General features: G+C 32.4%; 3 protein-coding genes across 11 annotated transcripts; 1 reads left to right on the top strand and 2 right to left on the bottom strand.

The window, feature by feature from the left end:
- Window positions 1–1,551: 1,551 nt before the first annotated feature.
- LOC100500116 (adenyl sulfate kinase 1-like protein) lies at window positions 1,552–6,397 on the top strand. Of its 8 annotated transcripts, XM_041010867.1 has the most exons (8): window positions 1,589–1,679; window positions 1,829–2,120; window positions 2,963–3,103; window positions 4,431–4,580; window positions 4,692–4,810; window positions 4,940–5,024; window positions 5,226–5,272; window positions 5,785–6,397. In XM_041010867.1, the coding sequence occupies exons 2-8, from the start codon at window positions 1,829–1,831 to the stop codon at window positions 5,881–5,883; spliced, it is 933 nt and encodes a 310-aa protein (XP_040866801.1). In that variant the 5' UTR covers window positions 1,589–1,679; the 3' UTR covers window positions 5,884–6,397. The 8 variants fall into 8 exon arrangements, with proteins under 8 accessions (NP_001341561.1, XP_040866801.1, NP_001341562.1 ...); NM_001354632.1 differs by having other exon boundaries at window positions 1,552–2,120; window positions 5,785–6,345; NM_001354633.1 differs by lacking the exon at window positions 1,589–1,679 and having other exon boundaries at window positions 1,853–2,120; window positions 2,980–3,103; window positions 5,785–6,345.
- Window positions 6,398–8,963: 2,566 nt separating this feature from the next.
- LOC100306325 (uncharacterized) lies at window positions 8,964–11,543 on the bottom strand. Of its 2 annotated transcripts, none has more exons than NM_001250128.2 (4): window positions 11,222–11,467; window positions 10,573–10,720; window positions 9,445–9,515; window positions 8,964–9,334 (listed from the first exon to the last, which is right to left on the bottom strand). In NM_001250128.2, exons 1-4 carry the CDS (start codon window positions 11,420–11,422, stop codon window positions 9,113–9,115), a joined length of 642 nt encoding a protein of 213 aa, NP_001237057.2. In that variant the 5' UTR covers window positions 11,423–11,467; the 3' UTR covers window positions 8,964–9,112. The 2 variants fall into 2 exon arrangements, with proteins under 2 accessions (NP_001237057.2, XP_006600124.1); XM_006600061.4 differs by having other exon boundaries at window positions 8,976–9,337; window positions 11,222–11,543.
- Window positions 11,544–16,963: 5,420 nt separating this feature from the next.
- Window positions 16,964–17,359, bottom strand: LOC102663736 (uncharacterized mitochondrial protein AtMg00810-like). The gene has a single exon (XM_006601405.1). The coding sequence runs from the start codon at window positions 17,357–17,359 to the stop codon at window positions 16,964–16,966; it is 396 nt and encodes a 131-aa protein (XP_006601468.1).
- Window positions 17,360–19,956: the final 2,597 nt, after the last annotated feature.

Below are 19,956 nucleotides of genomic sequence, written 5' to 3'. Positions count from 1 at the left end.
TCCTTACGTGTGCATGATAGTTTAATGTATTTAACATCTTAAAAATATTAAATATTTTCTTCATTTAAGTCTGTAGAAGAAAAGTAATGTTGAAGTAGAATTTAATTTGCAAAATACTATTAATGTTTATACAGGCTTTTATTTTTTCAAACATGATGTTCAGTGTATAATGTATTTAACATGTTAATAATATTAAAATTATTTAATATTTTCTTCATTTAAGAAGAAAAAAAACGTTAGAATATAATTTAACTCTCAAAATACTATTAATGTTTATACAAGCTTTTTTTTAAGAAGAAATCTTTTTTTCATACATGTGGTTTAGTGTATTTAACATCTTAAAAATGCTGTAAAAAAGCATCTTAAAAATATGAAAATTATAAAATACTTTTTAAGAAGAAAAAAAATCTAAAATACATTTTAACTCTCACTCTCACAATACTGTTAATGTTTATACAAGCTTTATTTTTTCATCCAGGCGGTTCAGTGTATTTAACATCTTAAAAATATTAAATATTTTCTTCATTTTAAAGGAAAAAAAATGTTGGAATTGAATTTAACTCTCAAAATGCTACTATTTTAACTTAAAGGATTAACTAGTGAGATAAGATTCTGTTTGCATTTACATATATTTAGTAAGAGAATTTGTGTTTAATTCTTACCTTGTGCAAAATTATTTTATGACAGAGACAACTGAGAGTAAAAATAGGTTAAGTTGAACTAGGATTTGTCGGACATACGAGTTAAAAGTATATGGTTATAATCTAACTTGATTATCCTTCAAAATGTTTTTAAATAACATGTGTCTTACCTATATAAAAGTCTGATATGATTTATAAGTTTATTCTAAGGATCTATTTTGTGATAATTTAACAATAAAATAAAGATAAAAATATGTATATAATAATTTATAAAAATCAAATCTAACTTATTTATATGATATACACATAATTTTAAGGTTTGTATATAACATTAATTATCTTATTTTAAAATATATTTTGTAATAAGGTATTTAAATATGACATTCTTTTTTTTATGTAAATGGACATGATTAACATTTAAAAAGATAAATAAATATAAGATTTAATACTAATAATGAATAATTGTTCTTTATAACAAATAATGAATAATTATTTATAACTTTTTTAAATAGGTTAATTTGTTATGAGGCCTAAAAAGTTTTTTGAACATAGACTCTGTTTAAGTAAATAAACTTTAGTAAAAACCTTAAACAAACTTCCTAAAAATACATGACATGATGTGGACTTGATGTAGACTAGATCATAAGTCTTTGTCGAACAGTTTGATCTTTTTCTACCCGTAGTATTAGTCATGCACCACATGCGGCTTAATAAATTAAAATATACTCATAGTGTATGATATTGGACAAAAAGAAAATCCTACCTATTTTAATATTTATACAAGCTATATTTATGCACACACGGTGGCTCACTGTATTTAACATCTTAAAATTATTTAATATTTTCTTCATTAAAGAAGAGAAAAAGAAAATGCTGGAATAGAATTTAACCCTGAATATACTACTATTAACGTTTATACAAGCTTTATTTTTCCATATCGAACCAAACACAAACAAGGGTGGCGAATACCGTCAAGTGTATATTTGTTATTTATCCGACACTGCTTTCAATTTTCATTGCCTTCGCTATTGCTAACGAGTAATGCCAAATCGAATCCGCACTAAGCTTTATACTATAAAGTATAAATATAAATATTACCCATAACAGAAAACGGTTACGGAGAGAGAGACTCACTTTCTCTCATTTTTTGCTTTTTCCGCCGCCTGATTCTTCTTCCTCCGCCGCAGATGACCACCGCGAAGGCTCTGCGACAGCCCTGCTACGCCGGAATCTTTCGCAACATCGAATGCGGCCCGTCGCCGGCGGCGGAGTCGCTAGGGTTTCCGAAGCTCCGCGGAATCAACGTCACTGGATTGCACTGCGGCCGCCGAGGCCTCGTCCTCGTCCTCCGTGCAAAATCAAAGCCGATTAGGGCGAAGGAGAACGCAAGCGTAAGTGCTTCTCTGATCGATGACTGGTTCAAGCCAATTACGGCGAAGGAGGATTCTAACGCAGAGGACCGTACATCTTCGTTTTCTGGTACTGCGATTTTAGTTTTCAATTCACAAACAAGATCTGGAATCTGGAATCTGGAATTGATGTGTTTTCTGAAATGCAAATGTTTAAGTGTCGTTATTATGGGTAATTTTCAACGAGCTTCTTTATACCATAGAAGACCGTGCAGGGAGGAATTTTGATACATTCGGAATCTTTAATCTTAAATCTTTTTTTTATTATATATAAAAATGCGTCTGTTTCATTTGGTCACGCGCAAACAAATTCAACGATATAATAATTATTGGAAAAGACAGCGAAGTAAGAGATTCGTGTTGAACCATTTAAAATTTGTACACCTCAGCTACGTGAGTCATAATCATAATTCAGTGCCGTGTAGATATAGCAAGCAACTTTTTTTTCATTTCTGTTGTGCCGAATCTTCAATTTGAAATCTGATGCATCTGTTTGCCCAAAAGAAAAAACGAACAGATTCTTGTTGAGTGGTTCTTGATAGCTGATAAAGCCTACTAAGGTGACTTTTCTGGTAAGCATCTTCATCGTGCTCTTAAAAAATAGGAAGAAAAATGGTGATTTTTACTTTTTTTATCCTATTCGTCTTTAAAGGCTTGGAATGTTAATTTGAGTCTTCTTGAGGTTAACTGAAACAGAAGATTTCTTTGTGGAATTTTGTGTGAGTGGAACTGGAAGTCTCGTTGATTTTGTTGAATTATTGTGTGAGGATTGAATCTTGATGCATATGTACGAATAGTTGACATTTTTTTGCCTCTTCATTTAATGTCTACCTTTGAAGCGAATGAATATATGATTCTTGAGGGAATTAGGGCTCAAATTGTTCAAAGTTAACCAATCTATTATCTAACTAGGTAAAAATCTCACCCAGATGTCAAATGTTGGGAACTCGACAAACATTATGTGGCATGACTGTCCAATTCAGAAACAAGATAGACAGCAGCTGCTTCAGCAACAAGGCTGTGTTATATGGCTAACTGGCCTCAGCGGATCAGGTTTGTGGCATTTTGGATAGTTATTGTATCTGAATGTCTGATTAGTTCATTTAATCAAGAGCATGGTTGTGAGCAAGAATAGAGTCCACACTTCCTATTCCTCTAGGTTTGTGGCATTTTGGATAGTTATTGTATCTGAATGTCTGATTAGTTCAATTAATCAAGAGCATGGTTGTGAGGAAGAATAGAGTCCACACTTCCTATTCCTCTAGGATTCTAAATTCTATTGGTGATTTGGTTTGTTCCTCTGGTAGGCTTCATGTAATTTTGTTATATGTTGTCTGATATCTTACATTCAATGATTGGCAGAAACAGTGACCATTCTTTTCAGTTTATGCTCCTTTTTTTGTCACTGTTTATGTTGTACAAATTACAGTTCAAATGTTGCAGTGTCTTGTTTCTCCACCTCATTTCTTCAATCTATTTGTAGCTACAATTGATAATTTTTCCCTGACAATTGACATGATGAAAGTCATCAAAGAAACACACTAATTACTCTTCAATTTTTCCAGAATATATATATGATAATGCAGAGGCCGACTTGCAGACCTATTGCTTGTAACTAATCTTGGCATATGCTAATATAGACCCATAATAGGCACTTACAATCACCCACAATCACCCAACACATAGTTCTACTATTTTTCCATCAAATAAATTAGTATATCTCCTATATGGAGTATGTATTGGCATTGAAAAATTACCATAGAAAGTTATGCTGTTGAATCTTCATAGTGCAAATTTTCACCTGCCTACCTTACAACCAAGGTCTACTACTTTTGTGGTTTAAGCTCACTCAGCTTTAGTTTAACACTTGTTCATGTGAAATAAAAGTTGCAGTTGTTTTTGCCCTAGATCAGATACCCAGTCAGAATTAATTTTCTTTGCTTATCTAATACAAGGTATGGAGTGTAATACATGGCAGATCCTTGTCGAATTATGCTTACTATGATTTTCCCTGATTTCTTAACATAATGTATTAGTATCAGCAGCTAGATTGCCTGCAAACATCTGCTTTTATTTTTAATTTATTCTCTTGGTGATTTTATATTTATATATAGATTAAAATCCATACAAGTTAAAATTTTGTAATGATATCTTGAAAATGTGTAACTTGTAGCATGGCATTGGCTGAAGCAATTCATGTTTGTTATCAAATATAATTCTACAGATGAATGAGATGAAAGCTTGTGTGATGAGTTTCTACTTTCTACATATATCAGGATACACCATTACTTTGAATTCTTCTAGAATAGAATCCAGATACCATTACTCCATCCCTCCTGCCCTCCATTCCAGACTCATTAATCATTTATATTGATTGCAGGAAAAAGCACTATTGCATGTGCTCTGAGTCAAAGCTTGCACTCCAAAGGAAAACTGTCTTACATCCTTGATGGTGACAATATTCGGCATGGTCTAAACCAGGATCTTAGTTTTAGAGCAGAAGATCGTTCTGAAAACATTAGAAGGATTGGTGAGTTTATCTATATTTTTCTTATTTTGCTTTAGTAAATTTTTCCCCCAATATCTTCCAATCATATATTGTTTTATTAATAGTCAGGCATCACGATTTAAAAAATTTCAGGTGAGGTGGCAAAACTCTTTGCAGATGCTGGTGTTATTTGCATCACTAGTTTAATATCACCATACCAAAAGGATAGAGATGCATGCAGAGCACTACTTTCAAAAGGAGATTTTATTGAGGTAATATTCTTATTTTGGTGATCCAAATAATACACGTAGTTTGGCATATGCTAATAGGATGTTGTACAATTATAGAACTAGAAGTGGTTCTTCATAAATCATAGCTAACACAATGCTTATACATTGCAGGTTTTCATAGATGTTCCACTACATGTGTGTGAAGCTAGGGACCCAAAGGGACTCTACAAGCTTGCTCGAGCTGGAAAGATCAAAGGTTTTGTGATATAAATTTTCATATTACTGCTTGTAATCTAATTTGGTATCATGTACTGTTGGATTCATTATCCAACTACATTAACATCAATAGTTCAGCTACAGCTACATATATCGTGTTTATTTTTCTCTTTTTCTAATCAACGTCATGGGGGTATCATTTCTCCTGATGGGACTGAATTATTTATTTGGTATTGTGCAGGTTTCACTGGTATAGATGATCCATATGAACCACCGTGTAGTTGTGAGGTGTGTATTTGTTGCTTTGTGCCTGTTGGCATTATTTTCTTACCATTTTTACACATGTTAAATAATGCCTCAATTATTGGTTTATACTTTATATAATTTGGTTAAGGAACAGAAAATCTGTTACTGATATGTAGTAACCCTGTGTGAACCAATAATTGAATCATTATCGACATTAACCATACAATTTGTTAATGAATAACTGAGTCACCATTAACCAGTGTAAAAATGGTGTAAAAGTTGAGGGAAAATTTGTTGTCTTCTGGATGGGGTAGTTTACTCTGTTTCATTTTCTAATTTCTTTTCCTTTTCTTTGGGTTCTCTAATGTTTGATAGATAGATCATAAGCTTACCATATAAACCAGATGTCGTAGTAAACGAGACTCCCAGTTTTCCTTTGAAACTTCTGCTGAATTTTCATTTCTGGGATTCTCAATCATTGTTTTCCTGTTTTCATTGTATTGATTCCACTTTTCATTTTCATTTCATAAGACTGAGCCTTCTTAATCTTGCAGATAGTATTACAACAGAAAGGAAGTGACTGTAAGTCTCCCAGTGATATGGCTGAAGAAGTGATATCCTACTTGGAGGAGAACGGATACCTGCGGGCTTGACTTCATTTTTAAAGCCTTTCTTTGTTAATTGCTTTAAAGGGCCCTTTCTTGTAACCTGTAGTTATGTTGTGTGAAATGTAATTTTTGGCACATAAAAACTTGCTCCCTCCATATTTATCATTCTTTACGTGACACAGTCGAGTTTTTCAATTAAAAAAAAAAAGATAGCACTCGATAATATGTCATGTAGAGATTAGCTGGGACCATGGTAGTCCCAAATCATGTAATAATTTCTCCCTTCCAGCAGTAAGGAAATCATCGTTTCCTGTGCATCTGCTTTAGTCCAAAATAAGAAAAAGGTAGAGCCTTGAAGAAGGACTAAGAAGTTAGCGCAGCTTGGTACAGCACCTAGGAAGAAAGTATTACTATTAGTGAATCAAGATGTTGGGCAAAGCCCTGTGTTCATGGATCATTGAATGTGCGGCATAATTTAACGAATTTAGTCGGCATTTGACTATTTAATTTGGAAAATTGGCAGGGAGTTGCAAGTTGAATGCTTAGTTCACTTCATCCAGAAGAAAGAGAAAATTGTGGGCGCACCGCCCTAGCAAATGCGCAGATGGATTAACAAGAAACCGTACTCTACCACCTTTCCTTATCCGATTGTAGTTACGAATATGCCTTTCATGCATTGTTCATGCCGTGGATGTGTCATGTGTGTGAATCATTAATGATACTACATGACTATAGAACAACGACGTGATATCGATATGGAATTGCAGATCTACATTTGCGCAAAAATAGACTTAATTTAGCTAGGATTCAGGGATTAGCCAAACTAATAATACAATACAATGATGAATAAAACACGGCTAATCCATCTTTATTGATATCATAATTCAGAATTTTTGATGAAAATTGCTGAGCGAATAAGAAGAGAAACATCAGAAAGAGGCAAATAACATATCGCCTCGTCTATGTCTATAACTAGCACGAATAGCCAACAAGCAGAGCACCAATGCCATGGTTACGGACACCGCAGCAGAGGCCACAGCGTCGAAAGTGTAAGACCATCGCCGCTCTTGCAGAGCCCAAAGCGTTTTGACGAAGCCTCCAACACCGTCCACCACCATTGCCAGCACATGCGCCATCTTTGAACAGCGATAATATTGCAATGCTGAGGGTTCTTGTTGTTTGCTTTGGGAACTTGCAGGCAGCAGATAAAAGAGACGTTGGTTGCTTCCGCGATGTTTCCTAAGTTTTATCTTATTCAACGAAACCAGACTTTGGATTTTGGAAATCAGTGACAGGGCGAAGTGGGGACAGGACAAGGGATGGGGCAATGCAAAACGGGAATTTACCAAAGCAGAAGAGTAAAGTTTAGAAAATCTTCAAACCCTCTAATAAACAAATATGTGCTGGTTATGGGCTTCCCTTGATTGGATTTAACGGATTGCATGTTGGGGTGATGATTTGGTTACATTTATTACAATTACAAATAGACTTCATAAACTATAAAAGTTGGGTCATTCAAAATTCAATCCATTCATTTACTTAGGAAACTAGTGGAGTAAAGAGAGGGTATGTGCAATGAACTCTATCTGTTGTCTTGTCTGAACATGTTGTGATAAAATGCTAACAGTTCACGTAACAGGCTAGTATCCCATTAGCTTGACTCAGGATTTATGATGTTCGCAACCCTCATATTCTCCTCTACGAAATTGCTTTCATGTGGTGGAATTTTGCACCCAGGTAAGTTGAGCATTATATCACGTCCATTGTCAACTCTCCAGTATGTGCCTTCGTCAATTATCCATTTGGCATTGAAAATGCTAGACCACATAAAGCTTGGTATGTACCCCTGTGAGGCTTCCAACACTGATTTATTTGGAAAATAACAGGTTGGACAATCAGTCTCCACCACTTCTTAGCAAGCAAGGCTAAATTAAAAGAATGCACAAAAGGAAAGCCCAATCCTTCTTGTTTTTTATTCCTAGACAATTTTTTTCCAATTCATCCAATGGAGTTTCCTTCCATCTGCATCTCCTCCTCAATAAAAGCAGGCTGTCAGACTTGCAATTTCATGGCAAATGGATTGTGGTAGCAAGAAACAATCCATCACATATGTGAGAATAAATTGCACAACTGATTTGATCAATACTATCTCGAAAAAACTTGAAAATTTGGGTTTTTGATCTTCCAATAAGGTGGAAAGACCCAAATATTTATCATGACTCTCCAATATCTTTACTCCAAGAAGCCTAATCAACTCATCAACTTTATAGTAAACACATTTGGACTACCTAAGAGAAGAATTATACATTTGTAAAAAAAATTTATACAGTCGTTCAATTACAATCCATCATATATGATAAGTTCGTTGACTTTTAAAATAATTATCTTAAAATAATTCAAATAGTAATTTATGATTGGATAAAACTGTTTTACATTGTTAATACATAAGTATTAAACTCTTCAGAAATAATTTTCTGAAACACTTTTGTTTTTGTTAATATTTCAAAAAGTATTGCTGAAACGGTGATTATATTGCATTTTGGAAATTACTTTCCAAAACACATTTTTATTTTTAAATGAAATAGTGTTTCAAAAAATAGTTTCCAAAATGATTATATTTGTATAATGAAATTGAATACAGGTCGTACACATTATCAAGATTGAAATAGTGAAGTTGAACATAGGAGTGCAATGCAATGTAAATAAGGTTAAAATTTAAAACCTTGGATAGATGAAAAAGGGAAAGGGGGAAATTATTTAGAGAACAACGGAGATGGGATATAGAGAATAGGGTTTATAACTTTCTATATATAAAGGGTAATTTTGGTATAAAGGTATTTATAATAAGAAAATGCAGTATTTAGTAAATAGGAAGTGTCAATAGAAAAGCCCAAGCATATATACTCTCACTCTGCTTTCAAGAGACTAATTAATGGACCCAAAAACACTCCCGCGGAACAAAAGAAATAAACGTTTCAGGTGTCTTGATCTGAAGACTAGAGAGAGAGAAAAAAGTGCCTCTGTCCTTATAGTACACAGCAACTGATAAACATTTTCTGATATTTCAATATGTGAACTTGTGAACGGTAATGTAACAGAATAGTTAAGTTAAAGAAAAAAGAAGAAAAAAAAATTCATAACCAAGTTATAATTCTATAAAATTATTGTGTACAACAAGCTCAAGTGCTCAACTAACAAATAAAAAAAGCTAATCAGTTATAGAGTTACACATAAAACTAGCATCGAAGTTAAGAGCATGGAAAGACATAACATGTCAGTGTCGAATTTTAACCTGCATCTCCTTGGCCATGGAAGGTAGCCACCTTTCTCCCCTAATCTTTTTCAAATTTTCAATTCTTTCCTCTTCTCTCTTGGCTTTAGCTTTTGCTGCGGCATCTTTAGCTTCTAGTCTAGCTAATGACTTCTTGTATGCATCATTTGCTGCAGCTATTATATCTATCCCGTTAACAGCAACAGATCTAATCTGTTTTCTAAACTGCTGAGGTAGCACATAATCATTAAGAAAATAACCAAATATATATATACAAAAAAGAAACAATATGCACAAAGACATTTTTAGGTTAATTAAGTAATTAACTATTAGACCTTCTTTGATTTCTCATCAATATCTCCTCCAGGAAGTAGTCTAGGCCGTTTCCTTGGTGGTTGGAGTTCATCTGCAGCCATATAATGTAAAAGCCTAAGTCACACATACAAATGCAATTTGGTAACATCACAAAGTTAATAATTTTTTAACCCTTTTGCACAATGTTTTATTTATAATAGACTATTTAGAATTTCAATCATTAAACTCATTTTAATAGATCCTAATGTCAAAAATAAATATAAGTCTTGCTCCAGTCCAGGCCAGACGCCACATCATGGCAAGATGTGTGGGATCAAATTCAACCTTCAAGGGTGTGTTTACAGTTCAGTTCCTCGAACCAATAACTTGCGAGAAGATGTCACAATTCACAACCAGTAAACCATTTTTTTACTACTTTACTCAACTACAATGGTTTATTTATAAATATGTGCTAGTATAACTCTGAATTTCTTCATACTTCATAATTACATGGTCCACTTGATAACCTGGACCAGTAATTCTGGTTAAGTTGGCCAACCAGCTGAGAAAGACCATTACCACAAGTCATGGCAGAGGCCCCAAGCATGCTGCTCTATGGCTAGTGACTAGCGCACAATGGCTGACAAATTCCTCAGTGGTTAACGACCTAGCGAATGGATTATTGCAATTGCAGTATCACACAGCAATATATATCACAAAGCGGTGCTAAAAAAATTCAAATCTTCTGAATTTCTCTGATGTCAACAAAAGATTGCAGAGTGAAAAAAAGAGATGCATGGCATGCTGATCTGGGCTCCACTTTCTTAACAACTGGCGCTGATGGGTGCGTGTGCACTATTCTGAAAAAGTAGTACTTTTTTTGCTTAACACCAAACTACCAGCACCAGAAGCTGCTTTTACCACAATGCAGCTTTTTCATATTTCAGAGTAGTTCTCAAATTTTTCATGTTCAAGTCAAGAACAATGGTGACTAGTGACCTACTGCCACCACCAACAAAATTACCACATAAAGCCAAGTTACCATAGCAAAGTAAAAGCAAACAAAACTACCCCCAAATCTAAAATCAACCCTTTATAGGCATAACAATCAATTGCAACAACAGATATATCTTAACTTAAGCCAAAGATGGTAAGACACACTTACTTACCTACGTGATCAAACACTATTCCTGGCTGAGCATGTTTAAACAAGCGAATGCCGCATTCATTGCTCTCGGGATCCTCATCCACGACAGGGACAGGTTTTCTCACTATCTCTATTGAATTTTCCAATATTTCATTCAGAAGCTTTTGTGCCTGTCAAGAACATCCACAGTATATATATACATATACATACCATCGAAACGAAAGACCAGAAAAAAAAATGGGGACAAAGGTACACCACATAATCAGAGCTTCATAGCAAAAGTCCAAGCTGAGAGTTGTAAAGTTGTAACGAAATGATGAGAAATAATTTGAACCAGAAAAAAAAAAAAAAAGTTCTGCAACTGCAACAAAGCAGGCCACATGTTCAGAAATTGAACCACCCCATGAAACTAATTTTAGCCCCATTTGCAAAAAGATGCAAACTTTGTAAACAAATCTACATTTTGTGTTGAGGGCATGGCTAATCAGAGAAAAGGGCAAATTCCCAACTTTTTTATTTTTAAAAATACTAATTGGCAACTTTAACATACCCTCTCTCTCTCTCTCTCTCTCTCTCTCTCTCTCTCTCTCTCTCTCTCTCACACACACACACACACACACACACACACACACAAACCTATAAACAGAAAAATAAGAAATTGAAAGTGAGACCTTGAGTTGGTAGTGCTTAAGCTGTTGTGTGTTGGGTTTGTGGTCATCATCATCAATATGATGATTTGGGTGATTGTGTTTGGTGGTGGAAGCGACATAGGTGGTGGTTTGAGCAATGGAATCGATTGCTGCTCTCCAAGCGGCGTCACCGTCTTCTTCGCCACTGCTGCAGTAACCATTGGTGGATTCTCGTTCTGGCATGGTTCGCTTTCAGGTTTCGACGTTTCCTTCAACACAGGACAGAACACCATCATCGCTTCAGTTCAGTAAGCAGGGTGTGCACAGCATAATTGGGCTTTCTTCTGGCTATGGATTGTTAGGCCCAGTTTAGAATGAATTTTTGGAAACTCCTTTTTCTGACCCAATTAAAAGCTGAACAGTAAACAATTGTATCATGCACTCTGAATCTCTGATTATTATTTGTTCCTCTTATTATATTTGAGAAAGTTTATTCTGGAATATAAATTTAATGGATTTTCCAAAATGTAATGAGAGGTGTCCGATGCAATAGTGAGAGCACAGGATATAAATGCCTGATATGTTGTTAGTCCAATAATTTTCGATAAAATTTTCTTTTGATAAATTATACAATTTTTTTTTTAGATTTAAAAAAATTACACATAATTCTTCTTAATTTTTAAAACCTATACAAACTCTCCTAATTCTAAATGTGATATAAACATTTGATAGTAAAAAGTCAATGCACATGACATTAAATGAGTATTTTTTGCCAAAAATATCTTTGTCTTTCTCCTTTCAAGCATGAGACAATTGAATAAAAAAAATCAAGTTGCAAAAAACTTAATCAAGTTTCCATACCAATAAACCTATAAGTCAAATGAAAACTACTGAGTAACAAAACCATTGAACCAACCTCATTTCAACAAAACAACAAGCCAAATCAACAATTATAGATTTCAGAAAGCAAATGAAATTACCACAATCAAGTCATCAATGATTCATTACACAAAATCACTTGAACCAACTCCATACCAACAATAATTACATTAAATCTATATACATTTTAAAAATGAGGGGAGTTGTTTGTGATTTTCTTAAATCTCATGAAAAGTTTGTGTAAATTTTTTAAAAATAAAAGATGGGCATGTAATTTCTTTAAACCTAACTTAGGAGAGGTTTGTGTAATTTACTTTCTTTTTTTTAAAAAAAAATATTTCATCTCTCACTAAACAATTTTGGATTAATTGTTGATGTGACTAATGAATTATCACATTATTATCTATCTCATAGCATTTTCATTCCATTTAACTTAGTGGTGTCATATGTGGGAATTAAAATCACATTTTTATATTTTAGAGGGAGTAAAAGTGAAAAAAAATTTACACAAAAATTCAAGACATATTTAGAGAGACTAAAATTTAACTTTTAGATATTTAAAAGGAGCAAAAATATTCTATCAGTAGTAAACATCAACTTAGCTATTAAGTTGCATAGAGTTTTAACTTTTGAAATCAGTAGTCATCTATTGGAGGATTCCCTTTCAACTTTCTGTTGACCCATGGTATACTCCGTACAAAAAAAATGTTATATCTTATCATAGAAGTGGCAATATAAAGATAAACGGTTAAAAAAAAAAAAAAGATAAACTGTTCAAGCTCTTTATCATTTTATTACACAACGCACACCTTATCGGCTAAATAATGCCATAATTGCATACGTGATCTTGAGTAGAATTTTTTTTTTCTTCCAAATAAGCAATCAAAGAATAAACGAATGATGGATGATATACTTATTGTGTCACACTAGATGATATTAATTCACAAGAAGGTTGGAAGACCAAATAATATCATCCCAAGGAACATTATATTAGTTGTCTACAAGATTTAGGAAATATTCATCATCATAAGCCTTTATTCCCTAGCTATCTTAGTTAATGCATATCATCTTTCCTAGCAATAATTCATTGTCTTAACCAAAGACTACAAACTACTACAATTATCTTCCCTTCCTGACAAAAAGAATCTTAAGCCCCTTTATAATCTCAGAACAAATATTCCTTTACCTTTCTTATAGATATTCTTAATCCAAAAGGAAAGTTTTATGCATCTATCTCATCTCTTCTTTGAGATAAATAACAAAAGTAAATAGCAATACACTTTGGTGGAAAAATAATTTTTAAAAAAAATCAAGATCAAGAAGTGGACTAGCAAAGCCCTCTCCTATGTTGGTAGGTTCTAGTTAGTAATTTCTTTCATAGATGAGAATTCTATTTGTTACTACATCATATTAATGAAAAGGATGATGATATAAAATTATGAAATTTCACTGAATGTTTGTGTAAAAAGAATTACATTGAAAGGGTATATAAATTAAGTTCTTAATTTAGTTTTGTTATTTTTTTGTTACCAACAGACTTGTTTTATTTAAAGATCTATTTTGATGTATTGTATTAAGTGATTAAATTGACATTAATTTTTGAAGGCTAGACATTTCTATACATTTATGTACCAAAAAAAAAATTCTATACTCTCTTTAGACTTAAGGCCTTTGGCTCTGTGGCAAGATTTTAAGGTATCTCTACCAAATTTAATTTTTTGGGATCACTATAGAACTATTCTATCGTGTGGACTTTAATTGCATTACTAACTTCACGTGTGTTTTGTAAAAATTGATCTAGATCTTTTCCTCAAACTCAATACATGTTGTCAATTAATCACATCCTTCACACAAATAATCTTAGCTCATACCCAGCAGCACATTATATTTTTAAAGATCAACATAATCTTAGCTCAAATTTGTTGAAGAAATAAATTAAATTAATAGTTTATTATAATAAATGAAAAATAAACATTAGTTCTTACATGAGATATGTGCAAGAGAATTTGAGAGATTTATAGCTTTAAATATATTGTCCATAATGAAAATCAATGGAAGTCCCCAACAGCAAGAAGACCCAAAAAGAAAGGGCTAATGTTGCACATAATGTCATCTTAGCTGTAAAGTGGCGTGATAAATTAAAGGGATACCGAATTCAAATGGTTAGGCCAAAGCCCTCTAAGAATTAAGCATTAATATTTAATAAAGAAGATGCTGCGTCTACTTCGATCAGCACACATGGAAAGGGTGCAGCTGTAGCGTCTCACTGTCTTTTGGACCATGTAATATATATATTGAGAAATCTTTAAACATCGATTATTTTTGACTTTTTTTAATCAAAACTCTCCAACCAATCTATTAAATTTCACTAAAAGTAAAATTAAAAAAATCAAATGTTTTTCTTAAACCCTAATATCACATTCTACAAAATTATTCAAAATTTCACTAAATTTCTGTTTTTTAATCATTTAAAATTATGTTATGTCTTAAATCAACCATAAATATCAAATATTTGAATATAAAATGATAGTTAGAAGATTATAAATAGAAGAAAATTGATAGAGGGACCAACTTTGCTTGGTATTATAAATAAGACTTAAAAATGGCTAAAAAATATTAAGGAAACCAAATATCACGCACACATAATTCAAACTATAAAATTAATGTGTAAATAATTAAAGTCCTATCAAATTCTATTAGAAATCCTCTAATTCAGGAAATTAAAAATGGGCATTTTCAAATTCTATCAAATTTTGTTTTAATTAGTCCTACCAAATAATTAAACATTGTTTGATAATATTAAAAGTTGAATTCGAATGTGAGTGTTGTTGCATTAAACACATGGTGATGTGAACATTCATCTGTAATGTGATGCAGGGACACGTCACAGGATAGAACTTTATCACATTTTGTGACACAATAATGGAGTTTCTTTTCGTGGAACATCAGTATGATGGCAACCTTGGCTACAGGGTGTGGATCATAACCTTGCTCCTTCATTATATTCTCCCTAGAATAATTCTAGACTCATTTATAGATACCTGATCATCAATTTTATGCAGGAACTTTATAATACAAGGTGGTGATATTGTTGGTACAAGTAAAGGGAAGTGATCAAAATGAGGAAAGCCCTTTCAAGGCCAACTATATATAAATTAATTCACTTTGGAAAGGGATGTTGCTACTTGCTAGCTAGCCTGGGCCACACATTAATGATTTCCATTTTTTCACTTTATACAAGTCTGCAGGTCATTTAAACTTCAAAGATATATGCATGCAGTGATTCACTAGTGGAAAGGATTCCCATCTTGCAGTGCAATTGATGATCGAGAATGATCAACATATTTATTCAGTACAAGAAAATGTCATTTACTAATTAATAGATAAAAAAATGTTAAGCATTAGGTTTGTTTGTGTCGGTATAGTCTATCTAATAGAAATTAAATTATTATTACAAATATTATGAGTTTACATTAATAATATAATATATCATACACTAATATTTACCGTAAAAAATTATGCAATATTTAAAATATTTATAATATATATAAAAAAATCATTAATTAATATGATGTACTATACTAAGAATTAATACCTGCAATATTAATGCCTACAATAGTTAATTTTTTTCTTAGACAAATTATATACTCTAATAACAAACTATAAGTATATGTCCTTTTTATGATAATTAGTTAAGTCTTTTTTTTCATTATTGATAGTGAGATTTGTCGTTGGCTCATTGCTTTATTTAATTTTGTTATCCTCAAAATTTGTTAATTTGCAGCCTGAGTGACAATTTTTTTTTTTTTTTTGTTATTGGAATGACAAATATATATTAGATAACAAAATTTAGATTTGTTTAGACAAGTATTTTTTTAATACTGACTTTTTTTTACATAAATATCTACAACACTTTTTTCACACCCATTAGAGTATTATAAGACAATTAATCATCCTCTTAAATATGTAGTAAAAAATTGGATCTCTAAATCTATATATATGAAGGAATATATGTAAAAAAATGTTAAAGTATTTCGAAAAATTATTCTCTATGATTAGAAGATACTCCAAGTTCACCAAAGACTTGAACTATTTTTAAATAAGTTAATTATAAGCTATAATCAATTTTTAAAAATTTATTGAACTAAGTTAAAAATAATTTATAAACATATCGTTAGTTATTTTTATAAATTTTCTCGAACACTTGCTATTTATATGATAAGATAAATTTAAATATATTGTAAGTAAATTTTCCCAATCAAACTTAATCAAAGTAACAATGCTTGCTGGAACAATTAATGGCTTAATGGCTTTCGAGTCATCCATTACCAATTGTGTCATGCTTGATGCTCCCACTTCATAAACCTCATGTCTGTCATTGTTGAAGGCAGAGCTAAACAAGAAAGCTTGCAAGAAAAGTTAGGAAGAAAAAAAAAATAGGAAATGATGAATGGAATTCTGTATGTTGAATCAATGCTGAAAGTTGTACAGATGGTTATATATATAATCATTTACAATAACAACTAACTTTCAACAAACTAAACTAACTACTACTAGTTCCAACCAACTAAACTAACTTCTAATTAACTAGCTAACTAACACTAAGAGCCCCTCCAACTAGGAATGGATATCAAATATTCCTAATTTGGAATGCAGAAATTTAAAAGCAATAGGCATTGGGGCTTTAGTGTAAACATCAGCTAATTGATTTGCAGAAGGAATAGGAAGCAACTTCACAAGATCACTTAACACTTTTTCTCGAACTATGTGGTAGTCAATCTCGATATGTTTTGTTCTTTCATGAAACATTGGATTCACAGCTATGTGAAAGGCAGATTTGTTGTCACAATACAAAGTAGCAGGTTGCTCAAAGTCTACTTTAAATTCTTCCAGCAGATAGGTAAGTCATTGTAGCTCACAAATGGTACAGGCTAGTGCTCTGTATTCGACTTCTGATGAGCTTCTGGATACAGTGGCTTGCTTCTTGGATTTCCATGAAATCAATGAGTCACCAATGTACATAGCATAACCAGTGATAGTTCTTTTGGTGTCAATGCAACTAGCCCAGTCAAAATCACTAATCCCCTTTAAATGAATTTTACTTACAGCAGAAAGGAAAATCCCTACTCCTGGGGATCCCTTAATATATTTGAGAATTTGAACAACAACCTGTTGATGAGCTGAGGTGAGAGCAACAACAAATTGGCTTAGATGTTGCACAACATAAGTGATATTTGGTCTTGTATTAGTCAAGTAGATCAGCCTTCCAATTAACCTTCTAAAAGAGGAAGCATCTTCCATTGAAAGAGGAGTTCCTAATTGTTGATGCAACTTAGTAGAGCATAATCTGATGGAGTAGATGCTGGCTTAGATCCAAGCATACCAGCATCACTGAGAATGTCTAAGGCATACTTCCTTTGACACAAATTGATACCAACATGTTTTCTGGCTACTTCAAAACCTAAGAAGCATCTCAACTCACCTAAATCCTTTATCTTAAAAGCATTGTCCAGCAACTCTGTAATACCTTGTATTTCAATCAAATCATTGCCTAACAAAACATTATCATCCACATAAACAAACAGAGTAGTGATAGTGTTGAATCTATGTTTGAGAAACAAAGAATGATTTGAAGCACACTGCTTGTGCCTATGTGAAATCAGAAAGGAAGATGGCCTAGTATACCACTGCTTGCTAGCTTGTTTTAGTCCATATAAGGACCTTTGCAGCTTGTAAACTTGCCCAGGCTTGGCTACCTACATACCTTGAGGAAGCATCATGTACACCTCTTCATTCAAATCACCATGTAAGAAAGCATTATTTACATCTAATTGCTTAAGGTACCATTAATTGATAGCAACTAAGGCCAATAGAAGTCTCACTGTGGTTAGCTTGGTCACTAGAGAAAAGGTGTCTAGGTAATCTTGCCCTTCCACTTGAGTGTATGCCTTGGCCACTAACTTGGCTTTATGTATTGGTAATTTTGATGAGAAACCAATCAAATTGATCAATGGAATGAGAAGAAGAAATAGAAAGGACATGAACAGGATCATGTTTGTATTGGCCAATGAATGGAAAACAATCCTCATAGAAGATCACATTCCTAGAGACAAATATGGCCTTGGTTTTAAGATAAAAAATAATGAATCCTTTGGGGTGTTTGGCTTAAAACCCAAAAATATAGAAGTGACAACCCTAGGATCTAGTTTCATTATGTTAGCTACTAGAGTACTAGAAAAACATAAACACCCAAACACTCTTAAAGACTTAATATCATAGATGCTTCCATGTAATTTTTCATAGGGAGTATGATAATTAAGAAAGGGAGAATGCATGCAATTGATAAGAACAATAGAGTGAACCAATGCATAGGTGATAACTGCTAATTATAAGTATATTTTGGGGTTAAATTATAGAGGAATTTGTAATTTTTCTTCTAATTTTTCCTTTTTGAGAAAATAATTGTTAGATTAACATGATTTAAGTTTTTGTGCAGAGAATATTAAAAGTGATGATTTATGAAGCTTAGTGAGTAAAATAAAGCCCAGAAATGCAAGAATAATTAAGGAAAACAAACTAATTAAGGAAAGAATGGTTAATTAAGGAAAAAAGACTAATTAAGGAAATTAGGAAAGCATAATAATTAAGGAAAGAAAGACTAATAAAGAAAATCAAGCTAATTCAGAAGTCCGCTAATCTGCATCTATAAAAGAAGAAGAGAGAAGAAGGAGAAGACACATAGAAATTCCAACAGAATATAATTCCTCATAGAAGGCAAAGGCTAGAAGAAGGAGAAGCAAGCAATAAGAGTCATTCTTCCCCTTCATTCCCTTTCTTATCTTTTCCCCCTTTACTAAATATTCCACTTTTGCAATTGTAAAGTCTCCATGAAAATGAGAGGCTAAACCCCATTTGTTAGGAACTTGACAGTCAACTACTTTTGATGTAATTTCTCTTCCTATCTATTTATAATATTACATTTGCATTATCCTTTTTTGTGCTTAATATTATTGTTTGTGACTTGATCACCCATTTGCATGATAAGTTTTAGGGATAGTGTTGGAAAACGTTATTTTCTAATAGAGTTAGGAAAGAGTATCTAAATAAAGTCATCACTAGGGATAGGTTGATATTTGTTTAGTCTGTTATACATCTTTGTTCTTAATGCAATTTACTATTTTAGCTCTGCAAAGGAATTTGGGAGAGAAAATAGATAAACTAGGTTCTTTTGTGCGGGAGACCAAAGTTAGAGTATACTAGTAGATGCAAGTGTAAATTAGAATTATAAATAGAAAAAAATCATTAACATTATATCAAAGAGTAACTCTGGTAGGCTAAATTCTCAATATTCTTATCTTCTGAATTCATCTTTTTATCATCATTTTTATCTTTTATTTTTTCTTATCTTTTACATTAAAATTTCTTATCTATTTTATCTTCTACTTTTTTATCTTTATCATCTTTTAATTTAAATCTTTATCTTATCTTTTATCTTTCTTTGTCATCTTTTAATTTAAATCTTTATCTTATCTTTAATCTTTATTTATCTTCTTTTTTAAATTCCTTATATATTACTTGTAAATTAAATATTCATCTACCTAAATACAAACAAAGTCCCTATGAATATAGTACTCGGACTTCCATTTTAACTTTACTACTTGAGAGAAATTGGTACACTTGCCAATTCATCAACAATAGGACCAGAAGACAGTTGGAAGATTTGGTTGAAATAACAAAGATCGAGTCACATTGAGCAAATGTTGATGTTTTCTTTCAGCAATGCCCTTCTGTTGGGGTGTTTCGATACAAGTAGTTTGATGCACAATGTTAGTATCATCATAAAATTGTTTCATGATAAACTTTTATCCATTATTTGATCTTAATCACTTTCACTTTTG

This window comes from Glycine max, chromosome 17 (genome assembly GCF_000004515.6).
Source record: "Glycine max cultivar Williams 82 chromosome 17, Glycine_max_v4.0, whole genome shotgun sequence".
NCBI lineage: Eukaryota > Viridiplantae > Streptophyta > Magnoliopsida > Fabales > Fabaceae > Glycine > Glycine max.
This window is presented reverse-complemented; position numbering and strand designations above follow the sequence as displayed.